At 42.3% G+C, this 22,034-nt stretch overlaps 1 protein-coding gene across 9 annotated transcripts in view; it reads right to left on the reverse strand.

Annotated features, from left to right (window-relative positions):
• Window positions 1-22,034, reverse strand: part of LOC119379352 (disco-interacting protein 2) — a 226,312-nt gene that overhangs the window by 20,504 nt on the left and 183,774 nt on the right. For 7 of the 9 annotated variants that reach the window (XM_049411949.1, XM_049411950.1, XM_049411948.1 and 4 more), the window contains 6 exons: window positions 21,677-21,700; window positions 11,471-11,664; window positions 9,523-9,688; window positions 8,376-8,515; window positions 2,328-2,489; window positions 1,109-1,239 (listed from right to left, as the gene is read on the reverse strand). In XM_049411949.1, the coding sequence (XP_049267906.1) occupies window positions 1,109-1,239; window positions 2,328-2,489; window positions 8,376-8,515; window positions 9,523-9,688; window positions 11,471-11,664; window positions 21,677-21,700 (817 nt within the window). The remainder of the gene's footprint in view (window positions 1-1,108; window positions 1,240-2,327; window positions 2,490-8,375; window positions 8,516-9,522; window positions 9,689-11,470; window positions 11,665-21,676; window positions 21,701-22,034) is intronic. The other 2 variants (XM_049411946.1, XM_049411945.1) reach the window with 2 other exon arrangements.

Here is a 22,034-nt window from a genome sequence, read left to right on the forward strand (position 1 = left end):
AGATGCATCTAGGGTGGAATACAGTGCTTGTTGAATTAGAGGCATCATTTTAAAGGAATATGAACATGAGACTGCTGAAAAAGTAAATCGGTTTGTTTAAACTGAGACAGCGAATTGATAGGCTGCATAAAGGCAAAACATTCTCACACAACAGTGGCTACTATTCTGCATAAGTGACCTCTATCGTGTCTTTGTTTAGGTACCCAGCGTATCTGCAGCAGCAATACACCAGAACCACTTAGATGAGTTTCCATTCCAATGAGTCTCTCCATGCAGACTACAACAACTTTTGTCGCTTATACTTTAAACTACAGCACTTTGTTATAAACTAACAATTGACAGTTTTTTTCAGTTAAGGTTCAGTTTAGGTTCAGGCATGTTATGGGAATATCAATTCTTGATCAGTTCCAGACAAAATTCCGGTTCAGGTTCAGTTCAACACCCTGGTTTCAAGACTAAGCTTTGGCCAGATGGCACCAGCTGCAACATCACAGGAGCAATTTTAACAATTTCAAGGCATTGTTTCCACCCGTGTTTCAATTCGCCTTTTTCTAAATCTCTGCTCTATTTCTTAGGGATCATCTTAGCAATCTAAATGAACTAAGTGTCTTCCAATAACAGGTGAACAAATACACTTACATGTCTAGCACACTACTGTTCCTTTCTATGTGGACTTATTAAACAATTTTATTTACAATACATCACACCTGAAAAAGCATTGAGTATATGAAATAAATCACTGCAATACTGCTAATTACCTGTTACAGAACTTCTCAATTGCCTAGAAGAACAGCCCAACAGTTATAACACACACAACATAATGAACCACAGTGAATTTCAAGTAAAGCTGTACAGTCAAAGGTACTCCTTAATTCTCTGGCACATGAACCCCTTAAAAATGCAGCAAGTATCCTTACATTCTAGATACACACAATCATTTTTGATGAAAACTGCAAGAAGGCACAATAAGAAGCAATGGTATGATCAGAATGCCATCTGCCAATACGTATTCAATTTTTATGCAGGTAAAGAATAAAAATGCCACATACAAGAGAAAGGAAGCTCAACAATTCAAGATGTACAAAAGTTTACAAAAGTTGGTGCTCACCTGTTCAGGCACCAAAGAACAAATCCAAGGCCACAATACGGGTCGAGACACAAGGCAATGTGCCGGGAGGGATACAGCTCACAGGCTAGTTTCATGCTCCGGCAAAGTGATGTTGCAGCTGCATGTGACATCTGAAATAAAACAAGGAGGGCATGGTCTTTTGATATGCTCCGAAAACTATTCTAATTCAAGTCGCTGAAGTAGTTTGAAATACTGCTTCTCATTTTATGCTGTCCAATTATTCTCATTACAATAGTGCTATTTGAAACCTTAATCAGCTATACCTAATTAACAAGCTCGAGGCCATCCAAAATAAAGCAGCCTATATAATCACGGGAAAATATATGTGTCCATAGCATAGCGGCTATCACAGCCCTGTTGGAATTACCTGCACTAGAAAAGTGAAAGTTTATTACACTGCTCTTGCACCTCCACAGGCTTTATTTCAATGAGTCATCGTTCTTACAATCGTAGATCAAACAAGCCTATTGCATTTTTCTACACTTGGATCGTGCATGAAAAATACAGCCCATGTTTGTGCGTACTAACTTTCTTCGTAGCTCACCACTTTTTCTTGCAATTTATCACTGGAACAAACTGCCAAATGATGTAACCGCACACGATCATAACTCATTTGTTAATAAACTGAAGCACATGTTCAAGGTCGAATTGAAAATTTTCTAGGCTTCTTTTGCCAAGTTCAATTTATATAAAATTTGCATTATTTGATGCCTTGCTTTTATAACGCCTATAATGTAATGCCGTGTAGCACATTTTCCCCCTTCTAACACTTGTACTAGCATACGTATTGTATTTGTATTGCATTGCACTATATTGAAGCCAACAGACAACGAATCCAAGGAAGGCTTAGGAGACATCACATTAGTAGTAGTTTTGAACTGCAGTGTAGTAATTATGACAAATGGAAAGAAAGTGGACAAAAAACAACCTGCCATTGGTACGGATGGACGATAAATACATGACAGTTAACAACTACAAATAATGGGCCCTATGCCTTCGCTGGCTTTATTAAGTTGTGTCTAATAAAGAAACGAGCCTTTATCCATTCCCCTTCTTTCATTATTGCATTACATTGTATTTTATTGTCATGTACTCATTGCATGCGAACTTGTGCTTTTTAAATCCTTATTTTTATTAGGTTTCACTTAAATGTTGAATATTTAACTGTAAATGCTGCAGAAGGAACAGCATGACTTGCCTTTATTCCAGCAAGCATGCCAGTAGTGCTGACACTGAAATCCAAATAAGCTATCATCTCTGGTGTTGGGGCTCGATAAATGCTACTAAGTTTTTTTTTGGGCAAGTCATCAGTCTCTAGAATCATACGCCAGGACTTGACATCCACCACATTGCTTGCTTCCTGGGAAGAGAGAGAGACAGAAAGAATGTTTAAATAAGAATGCTATCACTGCTGGTACCAGCACATAATCATTGCAAACCTATTAGATCTGGTGTTCCCCAAGGCTCCATATTGAGGCCCTTGCTGTTTGTAACATATATTAACGATCATATCAATGGCATGTACAGTGATGTTATCGAGGACTTCCGATTTGGAGCAATTTGTGGAGCAGCAAAATTTTCATTTTGAAGCACTTTGCAGCAGCAAAAATTTCCATCTTGGAGCACTTTGGAGCTAGCAATTTTGCATCTGGGAGCACTCTGGAGCAGCTAACTTCACATCCTGGAGTACAGTGGAGAAGCAAGTTGCATATACATTCAAGCACCTGAATAATTATATTGGGGCTCTTATGATGAGCTAGAAATGTTTTGATTCATTGAAAGTCTCGTGGAGAAAATCATCTTAGGAGCGCTCTATATTTCACTCGATAATGCAAAAATAAGGACGCCATGCAGTTAAGTGTTCTGGAATAACCTATTCAGTGATTATTTTCGACACTAGCAAATAATCAGAATACTGGATCAATTAAAATTGTGCTTTATGAAATGACACTCTCAATGCATCTGTGTGGTTATCAGCAGATGTGGTAGACAAACGCCGCGACTTACAACAGTGTCTCAAAGATAAAGAGTCACACTGCCCCTAATGCATTCCCCTAACACGACTCCATGACGAGAGCCAGGCTCTTTTTCTTCTCGATTGATTGTATTGGTGGGCGCAACATGATGTCACTTAGCTAGCTTCAAAAGGCCAACCTCCTTCGATGCTCCCTTCCCTCTCTCTGAGGCCTCTCTGTGCTGTAGCAAGAGCATTCTCGCAGTGTTTCCAGACTATCGTTCGCGCATGTGCTGGGTTGCCTGGAAGATGGATATCTGCTTCAAGTCGAGCTTCCGCGAAAGTGTCCGAGAGTGTGTTCAACGGAGGACTACATGTCACAACAACCTCCATGTTCCTTTTACAGCGAAACTGTATAAGGCTGGGACATTACGTCTGTACACCGAAAAACCCCTTTTACACCTTCTAGGGAGCAGTGCAAAGAAAAAAAAGAAAAAAGAAAAAAAAAAAGCTCACAGGTCTCCCTATGCATTCGCCTAAGGTGACTCGAAGGCAAAGGCCATTACCATCTTCTTTTTTTTCTCACTCAATGTATTGATCCTCCCCCGCCCCCTTCTGAAAGCTTTCTGCACCTAACGTGGTTCTGCACCACCTCCAGGATTGGAGGCATTGCAAGCTTTATGCACCTCACCTGATTTCGCACTGCCTCCATGATCGGCGTGCTGACCACAGAGGCAGTGCAAAGCGATTATGTTATGTGATGACGTCATCATGTGAGGTCACGGTGTATGACGTCATGATGATGTCACAAGTTATGGCGATCTATGATGTCATGATGATGTCATCACGTGATGAATATTTTTTGCATCGCACAAATTGATGCCGCTGACGCCGACGGTCAATTAATGAGGCACCTAGGGCTTTCGAATTAATATTGCGTAATGAACGTTAACAGCCTGGCCATTAACAACCTGGCATTACATACCAAAATGGCCTCCAGCATGTCCCCTCTGAGCTAAAAAACGCTAGACAAAAAAGTGAACAGATTTCAACGAAAACAATTAAAATGTGTTTTATAAATACAGAGTATGCTGTAAAATTGAACAAGTGTCCAAATTTATGTATATTTTACAAATATGCATTTGTAAACACGACACCATGCAGTTCTGAGGGTTGCAGATGATAAGCAGACTGTAAAATTGTTCACTCAATGGCCCAAAATGACAAATGAAATATTTTTCCTGAAAAAAGAAAAGGGTGGTGGTGGGAGAGAAGTTCATAATACACTTTTTACAAAATATTGGAGATATTAGATAAATGCTTCCCACTAACGACCTTCCCACTAACGACACCTAATGCACTTGAGCTCACGCAAACTCAATCCGGATCATTGGACTGTGTAGTAGCGATCACTGTCAATTGCAATCAATAAATTCAGTCTGGATTGGGCCCAGTTGCAATTAAGAGTGACCATGTGACATTGCACTCTAAGAAGTAAAGGAGAAAGAGGGGTATCAAGGCTGCTCCTTTATAGGAGTAACCGGCCTGCCACTCCCATTCCTCCGTTTTGGGGGTAACTGGGAAGGGACGAACTGTCACCCCCTGCATGGTTACTTCTCATGGGACTAACAGAACAGGTGCTCCTTCTTGACTCTTCCCTCCTATTCACACTAAGGCAGTGATGGTGCTGCCACCTGTAGCCCGATCTCATGGCGAACAATGTTGGTTTGAGTACTTCATACAACTGCAGCATTAAAATGACATATTTTAGGGGCGAAGCTCCTTAGGGTGTGGGTCATTCCCTCCTCTGTAGTAGTAGTATGTATGTATGTAGCCAGCTCTAGTTTAATGAATTGCTCACTAGATGGCGCTTCATGTATTTCTTAAGAAAGTTTTTTTTTTCTTTTTCGAGCCTGGTGGCAGACATATCACCGCCCCGTTATAAAGCGGACGCTCATAGCATCCATCCATCCATCCATCCATCCAGAGTTGCTGTTTAAAGATGACAGATGGCGCTTGTATAATGCGAATGGCGCATGTCATTGGATGCCTGCGATCGTAAAAGGCGCTTGCTCTTGGCGCGCTTTCTCTTTCGCTCGGAGTCGCCGGATGGAGGTAGACAAGGCGCTCGCTCTTGGCGCGCTTTCTCTTTCGCTCGGAGTCGCTGGATGGAGGCAGACAAGGCGCTCGCTCTTGGCGTGCTTTCTGTTTTGCTCGGGAGCGGACACTTTCCCTGCATTTCACCGATCACAAAGCGGTGATAATGAAGGGACCATGTAAACCAACAGTACAATAAAAGTTTGATGTTTAATATATACACGGTGTTTCACTCTCTTTATATGATGTACTGGACGAATTTCACGGAAGAGTTTCACGGTTTACCGATGATTCCCTCCGGAGCTTCGCCCCACTCATCATCATTCACCCCGTGGATATGCTGTGATTTTTTCTGTATTTATTGTTGTTTATTTACTTCTGTATTTATTGCTGTGTATTTATTGTTTCCCCTCTATGTAATGCCCCCAGGAGCCTTCAGGGTAAATGAACTAAAAATGAAAATTAAATGAACTCTGCAACAATCCTCAGTGCCCTAGCACAAGATTTCATCAAGGATGTGCATGATGAGCATTCAATGCCACAAAAGATAAGAAATGTGAGCATAGGGAGGAAGTGGTGCTTTAGAATAAAACTTTGAAACATACTTGAATGCATCGAAAATAAAACCCAGTGCAAGATGAAGTAATATTGAGTTGAGGTGACATATTAACTAAAGGATAAACACCAACTGCAAAAGTTATTACAATTAAAAGTTTCAGTTTCTCTACAGCAGCCTTATTCACAACAGAACATAAAAGCAATGAAACAGTGACTCAAGTACAAAGCATCACATTATATACAGACACCTGGCATACATTTGTGACGACATTCTGCTTAACTCTTTGCGGCACTTTGTGGTCCGAAACTTTACCCCCTTTCTAGCTGTTTTGGTCCGAAACTATTTTGGAAGTTTTGGGTATTGCAAAATAAAACAAATGTACAAGAAAAACTCATCGGATGCTTATTTTTGAAGTTGATACTGTGCCCAGGTCTTTCATAGATACTTGGGCAGTGTGTGCAAGTCACTCTCCTGCGTGCAGTCTGGGATTATTATTGCGTGTTTTGCAGAAGAACATGGTCTTGTGTTACCAGAGCTGCTGTCTCCAGCATTGTTGTCTTCTTCATTGCTGACTTCCATGGAATCACTATCTCCATCATCTGATGGAGGCACATAGTCCTCTTCCTCACTAAGATCGTCTTCGCTTTCAGTAAAAGCCGCGCGGAAAAAGAGCCACTGAGCCAGTCTGTGCAATAAAATAATTCAAGGCTCTGAATTGCGCAAGTACTGCAATCTATGGTAAAAAAAAAAGCAAAGCTCAAGTAAAAGTTTACTTACTCTTTTAAGAGATGGCACATAACGCATATTAAGAAAACACACATGATTCAACGACGAAAGAGATTGTCAGGCAGTACCTGACAGCGGACACCTACGGCCATGGGGCGTTGTCGGGTGGGGCCTGACAACGGACTGTAAAGGGTTAAAAGTGCCCTGCAACACTTTTTTTTTAAACAGCAAAAAAGCATTGCCAATCTGTAGTCAAGAAACTGCAGCAGAAAATTTTGAATTTTGTATCAAGAACATCCAAAAATCACTTGCTTTCTCCTTTGCAATGTGATTACCAAGTACACAGCAAGGAAGTCAAACAGGTACAACTGATTTCATGAATGGCACGCTGACGATCTTGGAGGCGATGTGCCGAGTTGTGTAGGGAACTGTGGCCACTACGGGGCACTACCACATGCTGCTGCTACGCACATCTGAACCACAAGTAACGATCAACACATAAAAAATCACAGTTTCGCCGCAACGGTGAAGCAATGAATGCGATAGCAATAAAATGTAATGTAACGCGAAGAACGGAAAGCAGCTCGAAATTGCCAGCGCGTCGCTCGAGCCCAAAGGACGCACGAAAAGAACGCACACAGGACGAGCGCGAACTAATGCGTCAAAGCTCGACACTTGAAGCGCACTGCTCAAACATAAAGCAGGACGCACGAAACGAACGAACAGGTACACACAAGACGAGCGCGAACTAAATGTCACAGTTGTTATTTCTGTTTGAACAGCGCGCTCCTTTCGCAAACGCGGCCGCTGCAGCGAGTGAAGCGAAGCACCTCACCGGCCGCCCCTTCTTTCCTTGAGATAAGCGCACGAAAGCGACCATGCCCTGTAGAGCGAAGAGCAACGGCGTTCGCTGGAGCAGGGTGACGATCTTTAAAGCACGCCACACACGCGCACATCGCGCCATCTATGTGGCCACTAAGAAAGCATGCTGAATTACATGGTGTATATAAATAGCTCGCCGTTAGCAGGCTGAAAGACGGTGCTGTCGTGGCCTAACGCCTAACGCGGCGGGCTGCAAAGTGAGAGGTCGCCCGTTCGATTCCGTGCGTCGGAAAGAATTTCTGAATTATTTTTCTTTGTGGATTTTCTATATATATACATAGTTATACATATACGGTGAATGACGGCGACGGGGAAGGACATTTTCCAGCCGAGACTGTCCATATAATTGCTATCGCAATAAAAAAAATGCTCAAGGCTAGGACACTCAGTAATGTAACTTGGGGGCGGCACATTATCCCATGCTGTGACTACGTAGCTTCCAGAGTGCTCATGGTGATGAAAGAAAGAAAGAAAGAAAGAAGAAAGAAAGAAAGAAAGAAAGAAAGCAGTCTCCTAGTCCAATAACTGTTTATACTCAACAGATTCAAAACATTTTTGGAACATGAGGTTTGTCAGTGGAGTTCATTAGTAAAATCATTTTATGAGGACTTAGAAAGGTGTTGCAAAGCCCCTTTAAAGGTTTTCTATCATAGCTTGGACGTGAATTAACTGTAGATAAAAGATGCATAATCAAACATTATTTTCTTTTCCAATACATGCACCTGTTAAGTTAATAAGCTGTAATAAGTTACAATCAACCAAGATAGGTCTCCTTCTCAGGTAATTTTATGTCCATTTCAGTTGCCTTTCAGTTTCCACTTTTGCTGATGCAAGCTTATGGACAGTTACGAACAGGGCTCCACAAACCATATAAAAAAAAAAGTTTGCTTCTTGAGTTTATCTCTTATACTGATGAGTTCCTGCCAGAGCATTCAGGCTAGAGCATGTGATAAGGACATATGTAGAGCTGCTGAAGATTATACAATAAAAAGGGCTGCAGTATGCAACAGGCAAAAAGAGTTCATTACCTTTGAACGCAGGAGCTTGGTGACAGGGGCTGTTGAAAGTACAATCACAGACTTGCTGACATCAACAATCATTCGAACAGTGGGCAAGGTAGTCTGCAGGTTCTGTGGATGTGGTGGTCTGATTGTCACTGGGACCACACCTGCACATACGCAATTAAGTTCTGTGATGCTAGTTGTCTTTAAAATAATCCACAGCTAGGCATGGAGATAGGGTCAGTCAAGTGGACCTCTGTTATCAACGGGCCTTTTAGAAACTTTTCCATTAACTCTTACCCTACCATGGCAAAAACAGGTGTTTTTTGTAGGTTATGCCAGATTTTTTTTTTTTTGCGAAGAAACTACTACTGCACCAAATATTGTATGTAATACATAAATGAGAAGCAGAATATATACACTTATAAGAGTTTTATTAACGAGAAGCACACCATAAAAGGGATATAAATTGCCAGATTAAAGATTGAAGGAAAGAAGATGACTCTTATGGGCTCGATTTTCTTCGTTAGACACAATATTAATGAGAACTAGCAGACAATAATGCCAAGAAAAGTGTAGGGGATGTTATTTGTAACAATTTGGGATACAAACGTGACGAAAGTAAAGTGGACGAAAAGATGACTTGCCGCAGGCAGGGACCGAACCTGTGACCTTTGGTCCCTGCCGGCGGCAAGTCATCTTTTCGTCCAGTTTACGGAATGGCGTGGAAACCCTAAATTAGCAGTGAAATCGGAGGGGGCCCTTGCTTGGGTGGTGGCGCCTGCTCAGAATTTTACGGTATAATTGAAGTGCGCGCAATATTTATATAGCAAATCAGTGCTTTGGAATTTCACATTGTGGAACCCCAGACCATTTCTAATTTTTTAACTAAGAAAAATTTCCTTCTGAGAAATCCGTAAGGATTTTCTTGCAGCTTTGTGCTATGAACAGGTGCATGGCAATTTCATAGCAATCATCATATGCAGCTGGAAGAACTAGTGACGTGCACACTGCAGCGGGGTTATTGCTAGATGCTAGTGCCAAGTTCCAACGACGCCTTGGTATTTCTCTGGAAAGCTACGCAATGGCAGAACGTCAGTTGGGGATCACTTCATCAGCTGAGTCAGCATTTATCTCTGTCTTACTTCATGGTTTAGTCTGAAGATAGGCTTACCAACGTAAAGGCACCCATAGAATGCACAGATGAGATCGATGCCAGGTGGGTATATAAGTGCCACATGATCCCCTGTGTTCAATTTTCCTTTTTCAAGCAGCAGGCACCCGACCCTTTCTGCTCGCTTGTGTAGTTGAGAGCAGGTCAAACTAGATGCAGTGTTGCCCTGAAAGTTGACAATAAGTGCAGGTTAAACTATGAAACTGTGTATCGAAATGGCTGTACAAATCAACCTCCAAGAATATGCTTGTTTTAGCAATCAATGTAGCAGTTGATGACATCAGTCCCGAGACTCAAAATAAGTATGTGGCTATGACATAAGCTTGCTTTCTGGATAACTAAAGACAGCAATAGATGTCTGTTGGAGTCAGGACCGTACCTTGAACACCTTTCTGTGCCCAGCCTTTCGCATCCTTACGGTCCTCTTTTAAAATCTACTCTTAACCAACGATATTTTACCCAATGATGTGTGCCTCGGGTAGTGGCTGTAATACACAAAAAGGCAATTGCTGGCAAGCTGAAAACTGCAGACTTATTTCCTTAACTTCTACTTCTTGCAATATACTGAAGCACATTATTGGTCACATCATTAAAAACTTTCTTGAAACTAATAATTTGATCTTAGAATTGTAGTATTGTTTACATAATTGATTATCAGCTAATATGAAACTAATACTATTACCAAGCTTGTAATAACTATTACCGAGAGGTAACTATATCACAGCTTGTGTGATAAAATGGCAATGGTTTTTGATTCGTCAGGTAAGGTTGATATACCATTATTTTATTTCAACAAAGCTTCTTACCATGTTATACTTGGTAAGCTCCTTCACCCTTTCGGCCCTGGCGGTGTCAATTGACACCATCACACAACATTTCCCCTAGCAACTCGGAAACGAAACCAGAACTGCTAAATCTTGGGGGAGCATTTCTACAATGATCCTCACTGCGATTGACACCACCCCTGTGGCATTTTTGCAAGGCTGGGAGCCAAAAAGAAGAAGACGCCCGACCGAAGTCATGGGTGACATCGAGGCGGGTAAGCTGGGGTGGGTAAACGCCGTTTTCGGGACGATGTCCCGAAGTTGTTTCAAGGACTTCTATACTGCCGAATAAGACAGTTCAGATTTTGTGTACTCTGGTGTGTAGCAGGAATAAAGAAGCAATTTTTCTCATTTCACAACCACTGAGCCCTGATGACCTAATTTCACACCGTGCATGTAAATCGATAAATAATTGCGCCGCTGGCTCAATTTTTCATCTGTGGACTTCCGAGGTCCGAACCATAAGGAAAACACACACAAAAAATATCTTCCAGCCAAAATAAAAAATCCGGGGCTGAAAGGGCTAATAAACTTCAGAGAACAAATTTAATATTGAACTGGATAAGGTTATTCTTTATTTAGCAGAAAATAAATGATGATTCTTGATGCATATTAAAGATATACGGTCAGCCACTGACCCAAGTGTTCACATCAGACTATTCACAAATGACTGCATCAAATTTCGAAAGGTTTCCCACAAAGATAAATTTCTTAAAATGGCAGCTTTGCAGGTATTTATGAATGCTGTTCAGAGTGGTAGATGAGATTAAATTAAAGCTACATAACCACAAGTGTCAAAGAAACCTATTTGATTCATTTACATAATTAATGCCTTCTCAACCAATATACTCACCATCTGTTTTATCAGCCCAAAACACAGTGCTTCAGATATTGAAGCAAAAAGATGTACAAGAATGATTTGAACCAGTATAACTTCATGTCGTATACCTATTACGTATGAAGACATTATTCCATAGAAGGCATAGCTCATCTACATCAGCTCACCATAAAACATGTAGAGGCTTGGTTGATATTTGTGAAGCTTTTGCAACGTTGCCTGCTCACTATAAAATGGAGTTGCGGCTCAACAACAGAAGGGTAGGGGAGGACAAGGAGTCTCGCACCTTGGCATTGAGCAAAGTGAAGACAGCATGGTCAGCTGTGGTGGTGGCCCTCCAACGCAGTATCTCGGAGATGAACTGGTACTTGCGGGCGGTATCGCTGTCCTCGTCAATAATGCCAATGTCCCGTCCTTGGGCCACAGCGAGTCGAACCCCTTGCACCATGTTGCCCACCATCACAGATGCCGGGCCCACTTCTGGAAGGGAACAGCCTTTACCACCTCCCATGCAGGTGCACTTCACCAGCTAAAACAGCCACCACATAGGCAGACCCTAAACCAGAGGCCAGTTCACAGCTGAGCAAGCATAAGCCATAACAAAAATATATAAGCAGACTGCAATTTGCAAGAACTATTGTGGAAGGCAGAGATTAGAGATTGGTCAAGGTCAGCACAAATATTCCACAAATTACAAAGCACTATGGACGTTTTCAAAACTGACAGGTCGTGCATAAAAACAGCTTAGTCGTATCTGATGAAACAAGCAGGGGGAGAAAAAGAAAAAAAAAGAACAGCCCTTTAAAGGTATTGAAGAGGTGATATTGAAATTAAAGACCTGTCCATGTAACCAATAACTATGTTAGAAGGAAACTGTTTACAGACAACTACTATAGGCACTGTGCAAAGTGCCGACAACACCGCCAGTCACCACGGCTTGGAAGCATAGGCAAGGCTCAGGGGAGCAGTGTTCTCGTGAGCGTCAAGGCGAATGCTGTAGTTGCCATGATAGTTGTGTCTTCTACCACAATTTAACGCTTCTGTCGGCCTTCAGCGATGCCCAGCAACAACTGCTGCGTAGTTGGCTGCTCGAGCACAGACAAAAACTCGCCAGGAACAAACTTTACAAGTTTCCGGTGCTGCTACATGAGCAGAAGCGACGGCAGCGGTGGATTGCCGCTGTTCGACATAGAAGGTAAGCAATTGAACTTTGTTTGTGGCAGTGTTAGAATGATTACCATGTTTTTATTTCTGCATTTATGTTGCTACGCCTTTAGTGAATGCTACAACATTTACAGTTGGTCGCCCTGTCTAAATTATGGAAGCTACAATGCACATGAGGTTGTTGTTACTCATGAGACATGATGCCTCTCTTTGAAAAAAGAAAAATGAATGATGCGAAGTGCAAGGCCAGACTATGCGGAGTAAAGCTATGAAGAAGTAATAGGTCTTAGACGCTTTAAAGAAAGGACTCCGTGTCAAAAAGCTGGTAACGGCGCTGTCAGAAAAGCGCCGACTGAATCACACATGTGCTGCACGGAATCAGCTGCATGCTCAACCTATCGATCGCAGTGGCATGCGATCTTTGGTACAAAATGTTTGCTGTGCGCATGCCTCAGCTATCTGCATATTGGCTGTACAACCTGGCACCTGTGAGCATTGAAGGCTTTAAACAGGACATTAAACCTCGTTTTGAATGCCTCTTAACATGACTTCGTGGTATTAGGAAACACCCGAACTTTAAGCCCTGATGTCTGCCACTAATGCACATTCACTTAACGGAAGTTGGGTAATGGCGTGGTGTCGATTCTGAAACCTTCAAGTTTTGTTTTGTTCTTGCTAGTGGTGCTGGCTACTGCTGTTCTTTTTTTCTTTCTTTTGCATGTTACGGGCGAATATATGTTCATGTTGCTTTAGTCTAGTTTTGTATCTCCTTTGAAAATGGTTGCAATGAAGCACGTGGTTTACAAGCAATATTTATATCCACTCTTCACATTTGCTTTCAAACAGTAAGTACTGCAAATGTGTGCTTTTAACTAATCGCAGTTGTTGCTTCTTCCACTTCTTTGTAACCTTATGGTCCTTTTACAGAGGACAGGAGCCTACAAAGAACACCAGGATCTGCAGCCAGCATTTTCTGAACGACAAAAGATCAAATGATCCAATAAACCCAACTGACGTAATTATTGCCAGAGTCCTATACGTACTATTTAAGTTTATAGCGCTCGTTTGGAAGTTTTACCAATGCTGACATTTCACGTGGCCGCACCTGTACAAACCATTCGGCGGCGCGACAGTGCTCCCTCAAAACCTACTATAAAACACACGGGATGTAAACGAAGCTAGTGTGTCCATAGAAAACGATAGTTCACGTGTCAACAAATGAAGCCATTAGCGGTCAGGGCGTTTTAAAGAAAGTGGCGTATTTATGATGAGTGCCACTTTGTAGGGAAGCTTGTTGATGCTCATCTGTGCATCGCCTCTGACATTGCGCGCTGGATCTCGGAGGCCATGGTCTGTGGCAAGCACTTGGTGCGTATGGTGACAATGTTGTCTCATAAAGCTGTGAAATCGGACGCATGTCCACTATTATAAGGTGCGGTTCCTTTGCGCACACTGTGACCCCAGAAGTAATTATATGGGCTGTGCACAAGCTGAAAATCACACGCGCACACATCACCCATTCTTGCAGTGAAAGCAGGTGTCTCCAGCATGATGCCCACCTGCGGTTCCAATGGCCGCCGCTACGCGGCTTTCAGTGGCGCCCGTATAGGTGCTGCGCACCGCCTATAAGCTCTTCCATGCTAACATTATTCTACAAGTGACCAAAGAGCATTACTGAACTTTCAACCCCTTGGAAGGTGGATACAAAAAGTAGTCGCAGTAATCAACTATCTAAACAAGCAAAATCATTAAGGTATTGTATAACTCATGCAAATCCTCACCTACAACAATGCTCTGATCCTTAAAAAAAGCCACCCTGCACAATTACTAAACATGGCAAAGCTACTCAATTTCTATGATAGTGCAAACTTATATTTTAAAGTGTGAATTAGGCATGAAAAATTCAGCACATCTATGTTTACATACATGCATTCCTGCATCAACCCACAAGATCTAGAAAATAGGCATATGAAGGGCTGCACTCAACAACATTCAAAACTCTTCCTATTCATACCTAATTACCCAGGCATCAGAAGCTTAACGATTAGATAGATACATTCGACAGCAGATACAAGATAAGAAAGAAGGAAGGAAAGAAAGAAAGAAGGAAAGGAAGTGGCATGCTATTGTTCAATTCAGAATGAGATCCCGTGGTTAAAATGCCAAGGGGACCTTCTGTCATGCAGTGGATGAGTTGACGAACTATAATTCGGCAGTCATGCAACAAATTATAAAATACTGAGTAAAGTTGTCACTAAAAGAAACAATTATGAGACAGACTACAAACTATGGCAGAACTATACAAAATAATATTCATTATAGTGACCAAAGCAACTCACTAGATCATTTACATTGTAAACAACATTGACACTGCACAATGAGAATGCAGTAGTAACAAAGACGACATGCAATTTTAAACAGTAGTGATAATGAACTCATTGTAAGAAATTATAAAATTATACAAGCATAGAAATTTCAAATGTCATTTAAGACATACAAGAATTGATAACAATGTTTAAAGCATGCAATGTGTAAAGCAGATAACCTGTGGCTGAGATCTGGTGCAAAGGGAAGAAAAAAGCGGTCAAGGATGATAGAAGGTAAGGTGGTGTGATAAGATCATAAAATCAAAAATAGAGTCAGCTGACTTAAGACAGCAGTAAATGAATATCATGGGAGGCACCTTTCATCATGTAATGGACACAAACAGACAGATGATGACACCAAAACAAAGGGCCCCACTTTCAGTGAACTTTTACATCATTTGGAGCTTATTTTGTCCCCAAACCACAACTGCCGTCTATCTTATGTAAGACTCACTCTCTTTTAATGCTACATTTCTTTTACTGTCAAGTCATAGACCCCATGGTTGTGTCAGCGTGACATAGCGTTCTTGACACGAAAGAATCGGGTGCACAGTGTTAAAGAAAATACATGCGAGAATAGATTACAATTATTGTGGTGGACAAAAGAAGCCCCAAAGCGAGTAAAAGTGTTTTACAATGTACATACAGCTTCCGATCTGCACTGTGACATCAGTAGGACATGTTAGCAAGATCAATAGAGAAGTCACATAAGTGCTGCTTTTTTTTTTGTCTTGCAACCCACACACGAAACAATACTTTCCCATTACTTATGTTTACTTAGCAACATACTCAGCGACAAAGAAAGTTGTGCTCTATTCCCACAGACACACATTAGTTGGCAAAGCTGCGGTGATAATTACCACATCCTATCTTCATACGGATGAAGTCAACCGTGCATACTGTAGAGTCTTCATGGAGCTACACCTGATCAAATCACTCATAGTGCTATGTAAGCTTCTCAATGGTGATCATAATGCCAACTAATGCAAGCTCAACTGTGAACTGGCCTTAAGAATCCCAGTAATTGTGTCAGTAAAGCACATGCCAAGTTTTTTGCCAGACAATCTTTGCTACTAAGACTACTGAATGTGCATGGCCAATAGCAGTAAGAAGCCAGATAAGGAATAAAATAGCAGAAGCACATCGACATGCTCACTCACATACAGACACGCATGCAGAAAATAATAGACATCTAAGCAAGTTTTACCAGAAGAAAGTGCTACAAGCATCCATACATAAAACTACGATCAAACTGCCTTAGCTCAGAGCCCGATTCCTTAAACTGTTTTTAATTAGGCCACTGAAAAGTATTAGGTATAAAATAACCATTCATATGATGGTTGTGACCACTGTTTGCATGATATGTATCCATTTTCATAAGTAGAAAATAGGTTCAATCACAGTTGAGGCAGCCAAATTTCAGTGGGGCCGAAATGCAAGAACACTAGCATAAGTACAAATGTACGCTAACACAAGGCACGTGCTGAGCGGAATCCAATACTACACCGCTTTGTGTATAGTGCGTAACACAAGGTGCCAGGGTAGGATGCCTGCATGCTCTTGCTCTGCACCACTCGGGTGATGAGAAGAAGAGAACTCAGGTGCACCCTTGCTCCCGAGCTGCTGCTGCTGGCAAAGATGCTGCTCTGCTTTCGCAGCTGTTCTCCATCGCATGGCATGCAATTCTTAAAAATGCATTCACGAAAACGGCATGCAACAATCATTTGTTCACTGGCGGCTGGAGTAGCTTCAATTTATTGCCCCAGTTTTCCTTTATGAGAGCAGTGAAACTTTGTTATATGTAGTGAAATTGTGGATAATTGTGCTTTGTTACAATTGAGGATACAAATACATGGTGTTCTAAAGACATGAAGTTATAAAATGTTAAATACTGCACTATATTGACAATTTGAGTATACTTAAGTTCGTTATATCAAGCTTTAACTGCAGTTATTCTTAGTGTGTTCTTACACCAAGGTCCAGAGGTTTTTTTTTTATGAACTTCTGTATACCTGGACTGACACCCAGCAATTCACACCGTCAAATTATTCATTTGCATGTGGTTTAAAACTTTACAGTGTGCCATGAACAGACCTCAAAACTGGGCTTTGTGAGCAGCATTTTAGGGTTCAGCAAGTGATCAGAATGAATATAGCTAGAGCTGTGCGAATAGCAAAATTTTGGGTGCGAAGCGAATTCAAATATTGAAGTGTGAGTGCGAATCGAATCGAATATTTTTCGAATATTTCTAGAATATTTTTCTAATACTTCGAAGCGAAATTACAGAAAAAAAAGTTAGAGAGGATTCCTAAGCATATTCTTATGAGATAGCAACATGAAAGTGTTTCTTTTCGCTAGGTTGATGAAGCGCTGGTGAGGTGGTGTTTCATAGTTGTCTTATCAAGAATGAGGCAATGTAGAGGCTGAATTGTATTTATGTACATGATTTGGTGCAACCAAAGTGTTGCCGACAACACTTTACACGTGATAGGCAAAGATGCCATTTCCTCAGCCTCTCCTCCTCTTCCAACTTCTGTGGAAGTCCAACTGATGTGGTGGACAAGGGTGTGCTCCCTTCAAGTCCGGAGTTCAAATCTGCCTCGTAGACGTCGATATATAAGAACATTTGAAATTTTGGATGCTAAAAAGCTTTGGCTTCCGATTTTTCGGACTTCCTGCCCAAATTTCAGGTTGAAAACAGCATTAAGTGAGCCCCCACCTCTGCCACATCTTTCATCTCCATGTTGGAACCAGCGTTTTCTTGAGTTAGTACATTTGCGACCGTAGCAGAGCTTGAAAGGCGGCTTTGCCGCAGTACCAGGGTGTAATGAGGTGAAGCATATGGAAAATCTAGGGACCACTTCCAATCGGACGTTGACTGTATCTTGGCCAAGTTCGACTGTAAAGGCCTAGATATAGTCCGGTGCGCTCAGCGCACAATGTCGCGCGTGACGAGGTCTGCTACGCGACGCCGGCTACGCCAGCTAGCTCCATGATTTTGCACTCTACAGTCGCGCGCGCGTGCTGCGCGAAGCCAGCGCCATCTGCCTAAAAATTCGCTCACTTTGACAGCTGCGGCAATCAGCTGATTAAGTGGCGCATGCGCAGTTTCCACCTGACTCCGCGGCCCCACCGGACCGCTGTTTTTGGTTTTTGCGCGCGCTTTTTGGTTGACACACGTCGTGTTTTTTCTCGTTATGTGCATTGTTTGACTTTGCATCGGAAACAACTTTCCTCACAAGCATTGCACTCAACGCTCTGGGAGCCAGAAAATAGCTACATTGCTTGCATCAGAAACGGAAGCGGATCATGTATGTACGTACATACGAGAGCGAATTCCGCAGGCTTCCCAGGCGTTCGTTTTCCCCTCCGTGTCGCAGCAGTCCATGCTTTTGCTGGTCTACACACACATGTGATTTATAATCCCTTCGAGTAGGCGCGCAATCGTGTCATCGTCGATCAATGCAGAGTAAAACACGGCCTCACTTTCCGAACGCGGGCCACATGCCGCCATTTTGCCAACCGTCGCTGCCGCGCGCAGTGCATTGTGGTCTAACGCCAGGTGCATGGAGCGCGTGAAATAGGAACAGCTCTATTTCCGCGCCGGCCACGCGGAGCACGCCGAATGTCGCCAGGCTACACAGTGACGCCAGACTATAAGTTCTCCGGTTTTGGCCGGCGTAGCTTAACCGCGCCGCTCGTGGTCGCACGTGCACGCTACGCCGGACTATATTTAGGCCTTAAAGGAGCTTGAAAGGCAGCTTTGCCACAATACGAGAGTGTAATGAGGTGAAGCATATTGAAAATCTGAAGGTGTCACTTCCAATCGGACGTTGACTGTGTCTTGGCCAAGTTCGACCATAAAGGAGCTTCAAAGGCGGCTTTGCCGCAATACGAGAGTGTAATGAGGTCAAGCATATTGAAAATCTGAAAGTGTCACTTTCAATCGGACGTTGACTGTCTTGGCTAAGTTCGACCGTAACGGAGCTTGAAAGGCAGCTTTGCCGCAATACGAGAGTGTAATGAGGTGAAGCATATTGAAAGCATAGGAACCACTTCTAATCGGACGTTGACTGTCTCTTGGCCAAGTTCGACTGTAAAGGAGCTTGAAAGGCAGCTTGGCCGCAATACGAGAGTGTAATGAGGTGAACAATATTAAAAATCTGAAGGGGTCAGTTTCAATCGGACGTTGACTGTATTTGTTTTTGGGAAGTTCAAATAGTTCGAATAGTAAAATTCCAGTGCGAATCGAATCGAATAGCAAACACTATTAGAAAAATATTCGAAATTTCGAATATTCGCACACCCCTAAATATAACTCTATAATATTTCCCCTTTCACATCTACAAATACTAGAGAAGGATTTCTGCATTGCAATTTAAATTTACCAAGGCCATCACAGCAATTCTATGCTAATCTGCGCTAGGGGTGAGAGGTCCAATCGGCAGCAGCCACCAGACTCATCACTGTGCATGCGACTTGCAGGTCTATGTTGAGAGCTTTTAATTAGTACCCATGTGCACAGCACCTGAACGACGGGATTAGCTATGAAAGTTCTGCAAGATGACAGTCACTTCTGAACTCAGCAGCCTCTGTTTGTTGCACTCTTGTTGCTGGCGCATGACGATATTGGTCGCTTAATGGCATGCGTTATTCGTGGTTAAAATGCATTGACATGGCACAAATTTTGATAAAGGCAGGGTTGCTACAGCACTTAGTCAACTCTATAATAAATATGCACGACAAACATTTCGACGTGAATGCACACGTGTGGCAACGCCTAAATAGGCTTTGTGCAGCAATCAGTATATCAAATACCACTCCGCTGTGCCAGTAAAAAAAAAAAGCATTCGTGCGCTTCACACCTCATTTGCATTAAGTCATTTACGGCATGCAGTTTGTAAAGGAAGGCAGTCGTATGATGTCACATATGCCGTATATTATGGTGCACAACGCTGCACAGAAAGAAAATTACTCGCCTTATTATTGTGAGTTGATTGAGAGTGACTGCCTACACAGTTAAACATAACACATCAAACTATAGATAATGGGGGCTACACAAGATGTGGTGGCAGCAGCGTAACTTTTGTTAGCACAGTCACAAAGCGATGAAGCTGCCCCCTATATATATGGCGTAGCAGTAAACTTAGGTTAAGCTTCTCTGTCACATTATCAGATTACCGTATTTACTCGAATCTAAGCCGATGTTTTTTTCGAAAAAACAATGTACGAAAGTAGGGGGGGTCGGCTTAGATTCGTGTACAACGAATAGGTTTTTTTTCTTTTCTGGCCTTGCGAATTTCGGGGGTCGGCTTAGAATCGGGGCCGGCCTAGATTCGAGTAAATACGGTATGTGTGCCCCTGCTCCTTCCTATCTGCTTGCTAGTGTAATGTGAGGCTTCGTTTTACCTGTACGGAGTACTATGCACAAGTAAATAAAACTATTCTGCAATCTCATGGTAGCTTTCGACAACCACTGAACAGAAGGCCAATAAAATCAGTGTGCCTACTAGGCTGATTTGTGCAAGTTGGCAGACTTCAATGATCTTTGCTTTCGAGTTGTCTTAGGAAGTGTCTACAAGAAAGCAGTAAAACACCGATTTATTATAGCCACTTTAGCACATCCAGTTTCACATTTTGCTGTTTATGAGGTAGCTTTTAGCATCATGATGCAATAGCTTTGTTTTGGTGTGTCAAGACAGTAAAATTTGAGAAGCACTGGTTTAACATACTGGCAGGGTTTTGCAGCGCGCGAACATAGGAAAAAAGGACAGAGTAGACAGAAAGAGCGCTGACTTCCAACTGAGTTTTTTTTGCAAAGTGGCAAAATATATGAGAGGAAAAGGAAGATAAAAAGCAAACATACAGCCTAATCAAAGTCACTGTAATCGAAGCACGTGGAACGGATCCACCATTGCCTTAACGCCCGGCCAAGTATTCACGTTCCAACTGTGATAATGCAACTTATGGGGAGCTTACGCAGTTTTCACCTAGTGAGTGAATTATTTCTGCTTCGATGATCTCGCGGGTTAACTGATCCCTGTGCCTTGCCTTTATCGCGCATCGATCGAAGAGGGGGGTGCAACCGCAATCCTAACAATGGATGCCAAGGTGAAATAATGTACATAATGTGATACAAGGGCACCTTGGCATCCATTGCCGAGATTGCGGTTGCACCCCCCTCTTCGATCAATGCGCGATAAAGGCAAGGCACAGGGATCAGTTAACCCGCGAGATCATCGAAGCAGAAATAATTCACTCACTAGGTGAAAACTGCGTAAGCTCCCCATAAGTTGCATTATCACAGTTGGAACGTGAATACTTGGCCGGGCGTTAAGGCAATGGTGGATCCGTTCCACGTGCTTCGATTACAGTGACTTTCATTAGGCTGTATGTTTACTTTTTATCTTCCTTTTCCTCTCATATATTTTGCCACTTTGCAAAATAAAGTCAGTTGGAAGTCAGCGCTCTTTCTGTCTACTCTGTCCTTTTTTCTTATGTTCGCGCGCTGCGAAACCCTGCCAGTATGATTACCAATCAACTAGCCCAGGCCTCAACACTTGAGACACTGGTTTAAGTGACGATCTTTACAAATCCAAAGTCTAGTTTGCTGGTACAGGAAAAAAATAATACCTGTAAGTTTTACCTATTATATAATACAATCAGATGTCACCCAGCAATAGTGAGAAGATGTACTCCTCATAGATAGCCCCAATTGCCACAAAAACACACTTGCGGTGCCCAGCATGATAATTATGAAATCTCGTAAAGACAACAATGAGCAGGTGATAGTACAATATGGCTTTCATGATTAAGGTTTCATGAATAAGGACAAGAATGACTGGCAGACACACACAAACACTCATACTCAAGCAATAAAGTCAAGTGGCAACAAAGGAAAACAAAAGGAGCCAAGCCATTCCATGCAACACAATGTGTGGAAGAAAGGGGGACAACATTACTTGGAGAATCTTGTGACAGGTCCGCTGGAGTGCATGACAAATAAAGATAATTTGTCAGTTTCACAAGGATCAGAGAAACAAGAGTGCACACACGCTTACTTTCACAGATGGATATGAGGCAGACACATGGGACAATCTGTTACTAGACAAGGTGAAACACCAGTGTTAACAGCAAAGAGCACACAATGTTTAAGTGCGTAGTCACGATACAAAATGCTACCGTGTTCCTATAAAGGGGTGGTAAGTGATAGACAATGTGAAGTAAGGATCGAGAAACACGTTTAGAGAATGCAGGAAGAAAAGACAAATGACCTAATGCCTTGCTGGCCTAGCAGAAATTGGGTCAGGAAAGGAGCGT

Source organism: Rhipicephalus sanguineus, chromosome 1 (assembly GCF_013339695.2).
Source record: "Rhipicephalus sanguineus isolate Rsan-2018 chromosome 1, BIME_Rsan_1.4, whole genome shotgun sequence".
In the NCBI taxonomy this organism is placed as follows: Eukaryota; Metazoa; Arthropoda; class Arachnida; order Ixodida; family Ixodidae; genus Rhipicephalus; species Rhipicephalus sanguineus.